Source organism: Protomyctophum parallelum, assembly GCF_964188405.1.
Source record: "Protomyctophum parallelum genome assembly, chromosome: 22".
NCBI classification, from domain to species: Eukaryota; Metazoa; Chordata; class Actinopteri; order Myctophiformes; family Myctophidae; genus Protomyctophum; species Protomyctophum parallelum.
In genome coordinates, this window is record NC_139714.1 from 12,753,313 (window position 1) to 12,763,820 (window position 10,508).

Consider the following 10,508-nt stretch of genomic DNA (forward strand, 5'->3'; position numbering starts at 1 on the left):
TCCCTATATTCTTGGGGGAACATTTGAAGAAATGATTACACTGATGTTAGTGTACGAAGCTATATATCTATGAGATCGCAGATGTTGAATCTGTAGTGGCAGTCCCTGCTCCATCTCTCCAACCGGTATTGTTATCCTAAATCCTAACCGAGACCAGGGTCTACATTTCTCAAATGGAAGAGTATAGTGAAACCACCTTCAACCACTGCATAATGCAGTACTTATATTGTTTTAAGATACTCTACCACCATACACATTTTAAATCTAAATAGATTATATTAAGTTACTTCTGGTAGGCTTCTCCAGCCAGAGACATGCCGTACCAATGGAGAAGAGGAAAACCTGTGAAAATACACTGGTATTTATAGGCGTGATAAAAATAGCATATGTACAGTATGTAAAATCAGCGTTCCATCTTATGTGAAAGGCAAGGCAGCACTTAACGAGTATGATATTCATGCATATAGACGTCAACTCAATGCAAGTGTGATTTTCACACATTTTTAGAGTGTGGATTAATGCCTTACACGTAGCGTAACAGACAGTAAAAATCTTCAGTGTTGATTTTACTGAGCACACAAATGGAACCAAATGGACCCATAAGGGTCCATTTGGTTCCATTTGCCCCACACTCAGAGTTAAATTAACGGCACACTCTCGCCTGTCATGTATCCATTACGGCTCCAGATGGTGCTTCTAAAACATCTGTCTGTCCCCCCAAAAAAACACCAAGACAGTCTGTCTTCTGTGGCCATGAGGTGTGTTATTGGGTTATAGCTGGCACAAGGTTAACTTCAAACCAAATAACAGTGCCTGGCTGACAGCTCGCACACACACCGCAAGCTTTAGAGCAAATTAAAGACTATCAGAAAGAGAGACACGCACGTGAGCACGCACGCACGCACCTCCTCCCTCGCTCTCCATCATTTGCTTTCCCCTATGTGCGGCCATGCACGTCCACGCACATGAATACACACACACTCGCTGTGTCCAGACCTTTAGTGTCACGGACGGACGTCCGTCCGTCCGTCCGTCCGTACAGACAGACAGACAGACAGACAGACAGACAGACAGACAGACAGACAGACAGGGGCAGTGGAGAGGAACGGACGAGACATGTCTGGTGACTGATAAGAGAAGTGCAGAGGAGGGGGGGGGGTTCATTATGGAAAGGGCAGGTCCAGGAAGGAGCAACAGAAAGGATTTGAACATTTATGATTCCAACATCGTATTGTCATCAATAGACCACCCCCCCCCCCTCTCTCCCCCCTCTCCCTACCACACACTCTTTCTATTCTCTTTGGGGTGCCTTCCATTTGTTACCCTCTACTCACTCCCTCCGTTTCCCTATCTGTATTGTTGCTGTACGTTTACCTATCTCTCGTATCCTTTCTCTTTTTTCTCTTTCTCCTTCCTATCATGGTGGCCAGGTGTCTTGGCTGTGAAGCCAGTATGTAAAGCAGAGTAAAGAGAGGCTGATACCAGGTGATAAGTCCCTGTGTCTGTATAGGCTGAGGGCTTTAAATTACATCTTTACACCGCTGTGAAACGGACAATGGGAGGACCTGTCTCTGTGTGACTTAGCATTATGCCATGTGGTGAACAGGCTTTCATCCAATGCTGCTTATGGAGTGCCATGTATGAGCGCACCTTTTTTTTTTCTTTTTTTTTTTTGCACTCACACACCAGCATAGTTTTTAATACAACGGACTAGCTTTGACATATTTGTATTTATGCAAATTAATCTGAATCTGAATGCCTCCCGCATGAAAGTCCAACATCTTAACCACTAGACCAAAGGGATATCCCCATGGACCGGGGGAGATATTACACTTTTGTGATCAGTGACAAGTGTCATTCAAGTGTCAGCCGGGACTCATCAGGCCATCATACACAGGGGAAAGGGGGGCCATCACTCGCCAACAGAGCGGAACATAATTTCCCCTGCTCTCCAGAAAACCCTGACCCCACACATTCACGCAGGATGTGTGTGTGTGTGTGTGTGTGTGTGTGCGTGTGCGTGTGCATGTGCGTGTGCGTGTGCGTGTGCGTATATATATATATGTGTGTGTGTGTGTGTGTGTGTGTGTGTGTGTGTGTGTGTGTGTGTGTGTGTGTGTGTCCAGGGCATCAGACAGACGTTAACACAAAGAGAGGCAGTTACATATCAAATGGAGGGACGTACGTAGTGACAGGAGCACAAGAAAATGTCACAGAGACATTTTCAAAGAGAGAGGCCTCTGTCTAGTGTCTACAGACGCATGTATCGTGTGCGTGTGCATGCGTGCGTGTGTGTGTGTGCATAGTGCGCAGTGCGCACACACATACATACAGTTACACGCAGCAGACAATAAAGTGCTGCAACTGTGCAGGCCAAGTACATTAATCAACTAAGCATGTAATTATGTGGTGCAAACGCGTGCAATGTGCGTGCACGCACGCACACACGCACGCGTACACACACACACACACACACACACACACACACACACACACTGTATTCAAGTGTCTTCGTGCACATTCCTAAACCACTAGGACACTATCTTCCTCGTAAAAAACATAGCAGTGGCACCCACGCCGAATAATGGCCTCCTTTTCGCTTTCCTTACTTGGCCGGAGACCAGCAGGAGGTGTCGCCCGTGGTGACGGTGCCATATGTACCCCTAAATCATGTGATAATCACCAAACACACGCGCGGCACTCTGACGAGCATCGTAACCATGATAGAAGACACCAGATGATCCGTCCCAGCCCAGGGAATAGCCCGCAGGAACACAAGCGACCACACGCCGGCTGCACTTACAAAGTGCTGTAACACATGCAGTGGTTCCCAAACTTTTTCATGTCAACGACCCCCACATTGACACTAATGAGCCCACGGACCCCCATTTGAAAAGATATGCCAGGGACCCCCATAAGAGAAGACTTTTACGGCTCTAGCGGTGACTCTCAACCATTTTCATTTCAAGGACCACCAGTTTGAGATGCATTAGTCTACGGACCCCCATTTAATCGCATTTCTATCTCTGGGACCCCAATTTAAATTGTAAAACTGTTAGTTTAACTGGTTCCATTTGTACACTCTCTCCATTTGGACACTCTCAGAGTTACAATCCCATAAGGGTCCATTTGGTTCCTAACTAAGCTGGGGATCCCCTGGAACTCCCTCAAGGACCACTGGGGGTCCCCGGACCCCACTTTGGGAACCTCTACTGTAACAAGTGAGAATGAATGCTTATTTGAATTGTTCACTATACTGAAGCATGCAGTGGTTAATGGAAAGAGTGGATCTTATAAATGCCTCCTATAGGGTTAGGGTTAGCTATAGGGTATGGGCTAACCCTAACTCATATAGGAGAACGATAGCCTCGATACCCAGGCTTTCATTTCGTCTGCGCGAAAGATGAAAGCCTGGAAAAAGCCGTGGGCTGAACCAGTCTAAAAGTGGGAGTCAACCCTTCCGGGTGGGCGTCGCTCTAAATGATGTGACGTAGCGCTGCACTAGGGGGGAGAGGAGGGGCGACGGACAGATCGATGAGATCCAATCAGGGTGCGCGCTTTTCTGAGGCGCGACCCTCCCATCTAGGCCAGAAATGTCTCTGCTTAGGTCAGGCTAGGAGAACGATAACTAGCGTTACTTTAAACGTATTACTAAATTGCTGTCCGGTTCAGAAAGCAACACTGTTGTCAATTTCAACCAAGCGTGTCATTTCAACTACGTAAGCCCTCTTTTAAGCTTTAAACTTGAAAATGGTGAAAATAGCCCAAGCTCGACACGTTGTGAGCTTGTGGATCTGCTACTTTTACAGATGTTCTATATACCCAGCAACACTGGAAGATGAATGAACAAACAAACGATTAATTTGCAATGCTCCAGTTCAGATCCTAAAGGCACCATCCCCCAGTCCCTACGTATAATGATGTCATGCACGGCCATGGGTCTGAGATGGACCAGATGGAGGAGTCAGACCGGCCTCCCCCTCTGCTCTCTGTGTGTCGCTCGCTGGACACCGTAGGAAGTGTGGAGGTGCAAGGGGTTCTGTCTGGCCCCCGCCATGCTGTCTACCAGCCTGGACATCTGTCTCCGGAAGGATGGAGCCATGTTTGGCGTGCGAGCACACGCACAGTCGCACACGCACACATACATGCACACACACACACACACACACACACACACACACACACACACACACACACACACACACACACACACACACACACACACACACACACACACACACACACACACACACACACACACACACACACTCACACACACACACTCACACACACACACACACACACACACACACACACACACACACACACGAAAGGTGGACGCACATCGGGGAGGGAGGGTGGTTCGGTGTGTTCTTGGCGGGCAGGTCAGAGGGGGTATAGAGGTACATGTCAGGCTGAGCCGGTTGTAGGGCTGGACAGTAACCTTTACGTGAAGCATAGAGTAGCACAGTATACATATATGCATTTTAGAATTAATTTTGGGGGGACGAGGTCACTGGTTGAGAACCAGAGCTGTATAAGACATAGTATAGTTTGACAGATATATCTGGGCACTGACAAATAGTGAAAATCTATACAAGCTGAGCTAAAATCCGACCTATAGTGGAAGCTCAGACACATGTCGTTATGCGTTGTGTTGTGAGCTTGTAGATCTGCAATAAAAGAAATGGAATTAGAAGGAGAAAAAAAGGGAAAACATTCTGAAATCAATAGAGAATGTTCTCAAAATAAAGACGCTTGGGTTAATGTGGTTAACTATTAATGTGGTTAATGTGGTGTGTTATTATTCTCCAAAAATGCACTAAAAGCTGTTAACTGTCATTTACAATAATGTTGTAGACCTATTTCATCCCAGAGGGGAAATTCACCCAGCTGAGTGCTTTGCAAGCAGCTGTCTTGCTCAGGGACACCTCAACACATTTCTCGTGCCGGGAATCAAACCTGTGACTTTCTGCACCCCATGCAGAATCTAGACCTCTCTAACCATCCATTCAACTAGATGCCTATAGTCATCCAGACCAGTTGGCATGGAAAACTGACTGGCTGGCATTGAACAACGACAAACTTCATGTATAGCGCGTAGCACTTGCCGTAGCACTTGCCCTAGCCTCGACGACCTTGTGTATATGCAAAGGCTAAAATATGAAATTTAGATAGAATATTATGCATTGCATTGTATAGTGTATATAGCTCATTGTACAGATCTATTAGACAGATGTTATGTTCTTATACATGATCCTAGATGACTATTTCTATGCATTTTATGTATTACCTGGTGTTGTTCTTACTTACTGTAAATCGCTCTGGATTAAGAGCGTCTGCTAAATGCCTAAATTGTAATTGTGAGTAGTACTGCTGCCTTCCCGAACTGGAAAAGTGACATGCAAGTGAGCATATTTTCCACACTTCAGAGTTCAGATTAACAGCAACAGAACATGCTGAACGTGTGTTGCACCTGCTGGTACATTTGGATGCTATACAGTACCTACTCATACTAGAGACAGATTGTGGAGAGGAGAATCAGAGAGAGAGACGACAGACAGCAGAGAAAGAGGTGTCTCAGACCAGGGGAGTCTCAGGCTAAGACTCCCTGACACACTGACACACTTAAGCCTAGTCTTATACAATCTCACAAACGTGTCGTACGTATCTGCAGCGCGTTGTGAGTGTATAGGTCTGCAATTTCCGGCGCTTAACACCATCGCACGATAAGGCATGAATTGGGCTCTATACTGTCTGCTTAGAATCAGCATCACTCAATGTCTCCCTGGATCTTTCTCTCTTAGATTGACTCTTGTGCTCTTTTTACTACCTTCCTTCCATCCCTTCTTTCATTCACATGCTGCACGCACGCACGCACGCACGCACGCACGCGCGCAGTAAACCCTTCCTCTCTCTCACAGCAGGTGAGCGTTTATGGGATTAGATTCATATACTGTAACTGTAACCAGGCACTAGATAAACCGCTACTGCTATCATCCATAAGCTTATCTTTGCTGACTGACACACACACACACACACACACACACACACACACACACACACACACACACACACACACACGCACACACACAGACTGCCACTGTGCCAGCAGCTCACCCATGGTGTGATGCGGAAGTAAGGATCAAACCACAACACTCGTTTCCTTGTTGTCCCAGCCACGCCCCCACGCAGACAACCAACACAAACGCTATAGCGCTCTTTTCATGTTAATTACATTTCCCTTTCCATCTGTGCAGCGTTCTCGTTTTTTGCTTTAAAAACATATAAGGCACACATTTCAAGATTATGCTTTAAGTAGCTGTGGCATGTCAAACTAGGGGATTTTCATGATTCTCAATCCAATCCAATCATTATTTTTGCACGAAAAACACTCCTTGGGCTAAATTCAGCCATAGCCATTTGCCCAAATGTGATGACCTCAACACATTTGTGACGACGGCTATGGCCGTTTTAGCCGAAGGATTGTTTTTCGTGCAATTTTTATGTTATTTGGATCATAAAAAAGCTTGGACGATTACTATTGCAATTTATTTTGGGTCAAACCTTACATTGACTATAAGCCTATGGCCCAAAGAAAAGAAAAGACGAAAAGGGCAAACAGGCACCATTCAGGGACCTATCGCCAACTCGCCGTACATTAGTGGCGTATGCTATGGACACCTCAGCAGTATGGAAAGAGCAGCGAGCCCCCTGGGCTTCCATTGACGGAGATTATTTCCTTGCTCAGGCAAACAACGCTCATTAAGGCACGGGAGCGTTTACTGTAGATGGGGGAGCGTAATGAGCCTGAGACCCCCGCGCCGTGAATAATATTCATTAAGGCGTGCTCCAGTGGGGCACTTCATGGTGTAGTGGTTAAGACGCTAGCCGCCCGGGTGGCGTGTTGGACGTACAGCCCTGGGGCAGAGCCCCATCCTGCATGGGCCAAACTCAGAGGAAGTAGTTTACAAAGCATGAAGCACTCGGGTGGTGGACTTATACTTAAAAAGAACACTTTTGAGGTATTTGTGATTTACTTGATACGTTTTGCATACTTTTGCACTTCCGGACCTTTACTTGTAACAGAGTGCATTATTTATACTTTTACTTGAGAAAAAAAACAATTGAGTACTTTCTAAGTGCCTGGTCCAGTACAAGGACTCTGTATTTCAATTTCCAACTTCCTACAGTATATCTCCCTCTCAATTAGCTCTTCTGTCTTGATGGAGAACAAGATGCACATACAGTATAGGCTGCCTATTCCCAAGACAATGAAAGACAATGAAAGACAATGAAACGCAATCGTTCTGGAGTGGTCAATTAACTCTGAAAGTGTAAACGATGTGCCTGTAAAAGGCTGTTAATGGGGTTTGAATTAATCTGTGTCCTTTCGGTCCGAGACTGCAGACTGAGAGAGAGCTGTACAATGTGATGGTGAATTTCCCATACGATCGTTACAGATTCTTTAAGCGTCAGAGTCGGTTTTCTTTTTGATGATCATAAACAAGTGCAACAGCCTTCAAAGTAATTAGAAGAGCGGTCACCGCCTGTCACATTCATACTTTGTCACGGTCATCATAAATATCGACAGTAATAAAGGACCACACAGTTACTGGCTACCTACAGTAGATCTTTCTATAACAATGCAGTATAGACAGTATTAACGCTGTTCTGTATGGCTCAACAGGTTGAAACATGAGCCTAAATCTCAGGGATTTATAAGTTTGATTTATACATTTGAAATGTGTACACACGTTTTCCACAAGCTGTGAGCTTGTGGAAAACGTTTAAATATATGGTGATACAAGGTTTCTGCAACAACAGAGACGATACGCTGTGTTACACGGAAAACCACCTCTCCTCTTTCAGTTGTCTTTACAGCGGGAGTAAATGTGTCACTCAGCAGCACGCTCCCCAGACGAGGAGTCACATCAGCTGCAGGCGTAAATTATACAACTAAGATAATACTCTGTCTATCTCACAGATAAGATTATTAGATAGATGAATACAGCAGCTAGGTGTTTTAGAATAGATAAAACACTGTGATAGCTCTAATGAGAGGACGCCACGCAGCGATACGGAGCCGTTTTCATTACGGCGTATCCGGTTCCCCCCCCCCCCCCCCTACCCCCCCACCCCCAGCAGCGCCCTGCCGCCTGAAACGGATCACATATCCAGACACTAAATGATGGATGAGCCTCGCTATAGCTGTCCTGGTATTTACCGCCCGCCGTCGTCCCCGAAGCCGCGGCGAGAACGACACGGAACACGTGCACCTGAGCGCTGCTCAGTTACTGTCCACCGCTGTGTACGCCAGCGGCTAAGTACATTTTACATGAGTTCCGTACTATTTCTTTCCAAGCTGACGACTTTCACTCTGCTTCGTTTCAACGAGAAATACTATACTTTTGACTTTGCTCACTGCACGCTTTTCTGGGAAGGGACGGAAACGGTGCCAAGTAGGAGTATTTACTGTACTTGAGTATATATACTTTGTACCGCCACTATACTTGCATACAGTAATCAATCAGAATAACCACAAAGCACATGGCCGCTGACATGTCAGTTTCTCATTGCGTCAAAAGATTCCACAGTCACACTGAGTTGAGTCGCGTTTCATGACCTTCAGATCCTCGAAGCCTGTTTTGCTGTGCTTCAGTGAAACGGTCTTTTTCAGTCTGACAACTAAAGCGATGCTGTAAATCCAAATTTGAGGCCTGCGTCTATCTAATCAGTGCATTCCAGGTCACATGTCCCATTCCAGGTTACATATTATTAAAGTACCAATTCATAGTCATAATGATAATACACTGTCTGCTGGGCCTACTGGATATTGCTCCAGGTCGTTACGGGTGCAATATGTCCCAGTAGCCGTACAAATACCACACATGCAACAGTTTGGTTCTGTTAGGGCAGAAGACTGGAATCCTTATTTTTTGTTTCATCTCTCAGACTTTTCAGTCTTTTTACTTCAGCTAAAGATATACAGGCTGCAGCCAAGTGGTGTCTTCTACTTGACAGTGGTGCCGTGAGAGCGGGGAAAAAAAGTCCAGCCTTGGAAAGAGGACCGGTCTGTCTTTGAAGTGCTATGCCTGTCTCTACTGACTCCAGACAGCCAGGGAGAGCGAGAGAGAGCACGAGAGAGACACAGAGAGAGAGAGAGAGAGAGAGAGAGAGAGAGAGAGAGAGACAGAAGCGATGAGATGAATTTCCCCGGAGCCCATGCATGTTTGAGGAGTAGCTGAACTGAACTGGCTCTCATGTCTGCCACAGAGGAGAAGTAACTAGCTCTCACTCCGTCTTTGAAGGAGGAGGGGAAGATGTCTGCCTGGGTGCTAAGAAGAAACTCATTTTCTCACCCCCCCCCCCCCCCCCTTTTATGTCACTTTTCCTCCCCTCCTGGTTCGTTGTCTCTCTCTGTCTATTTAAAAATTTCTATGATGATCTCTCTCTCTCTCTCTCTGTTCCGATTCTGTTTTTATCTCTCAGTCTCAGTGTTCTCTTCTATACCGTATATCCCTCTCCCTCGGTTTTCTGCCTCTCTCTCTCTCCCTCTCACATAAACGCTGACTTCACTGTTTAAGGGGTGTTCGTTTCCACCATGTTACCCTATTCTCTTTCACCTCTCTCTCCCTTATCTGAAACCATTCCCCATTATCTGTCTGAGTAATCTCTTGTCAGCGAAAAAAAGATATAAAGTTCCTCTCCACATCATCATCATTGTCGATTTCTTCCTCAGCATCACAGAAAAAGGACCAAAGTCCCTGCGTCCAGACCGCTGTAACGACACACTCAATGTTGTCTCCGCTGTAAGTCAGACTTTTTACTTTGAACCCACCCCACCCCACCCCACCCCACCCCACAAAGAAAGTTGAAAACCCACAGATGGACCCACTGCACTGCTGACAATCATCATCATCACCACAATCATGCTCAACTCCATGACCATCACCCTATAACAATCCTTGTTTAGATGTCCTCTGTCCATTCTTCCTCTGCTGTCCCATCACCATCACCAAACAAACTATGTCACAAAAGCTCCATAAAACTACACTGTAAAGCACACTCCAAAGTGTATAGTGTCCGATGAATTCTGGGACATGGTCCCTTGGTCTATTTACAATTATTATTTTTTACAGTTCCTCAGAGTTAGGCTGGCAGACATAGCTGTCCACTCTCACACAGAAGCGGCAGAACTCAGACCATCTCTGGACGTACCTGTGCGATCTCGTACAGCAGTTTGTAGTGCTCCTCCCGTTTCTGCAAGGTGCACAAATTGCAGCCCATCTCTAGTTGTCAGGGAAACGGTGCTGCTGCTGCCGCTGAGCGCACCGGAGGAGGATGGGTTTCACCGTTGTTCGCGCGCTTCACGTAGGTGTGTGTGTGTGTGTATGGGAGGGAGAGAGAGAGAGAGAGAGAGAGAGAGAGAAAACTGCCCCAGGGAGTTAGCTCATTTGTGCATCCTCAGAGATTCCATCTTCCTCTTGTTCTTCTCCCTCTCCCTC

General features: G+C 46.1%; 1 protein-coding gene across 1 annotated transcript in view; it reads right to left on the reverse strand.

Moving 5' to 3' along the window:
* Positions 1-10,290, reverse strand: part of LOC310853670 (PDZ domain-containing RING finger protein 4-like) — a gene marked incomplete at both ends in the record, with an annotated part of 32,083 nt that extends 21,793 nt beyond the window's left edge. Inside the window, one exon of the mRNA XM_083758065.1 lies at positions 10,222-10,290. Within this exon, the coding sequence (XP_083614191.1) occupies positions 10,222-10,290 (69 nt within the window). The remainder of the gene's footprint in view (positions 1-10,221) is intronic.
* Positions 10,291-10,508: the final 218 nt, after the last annotated feature.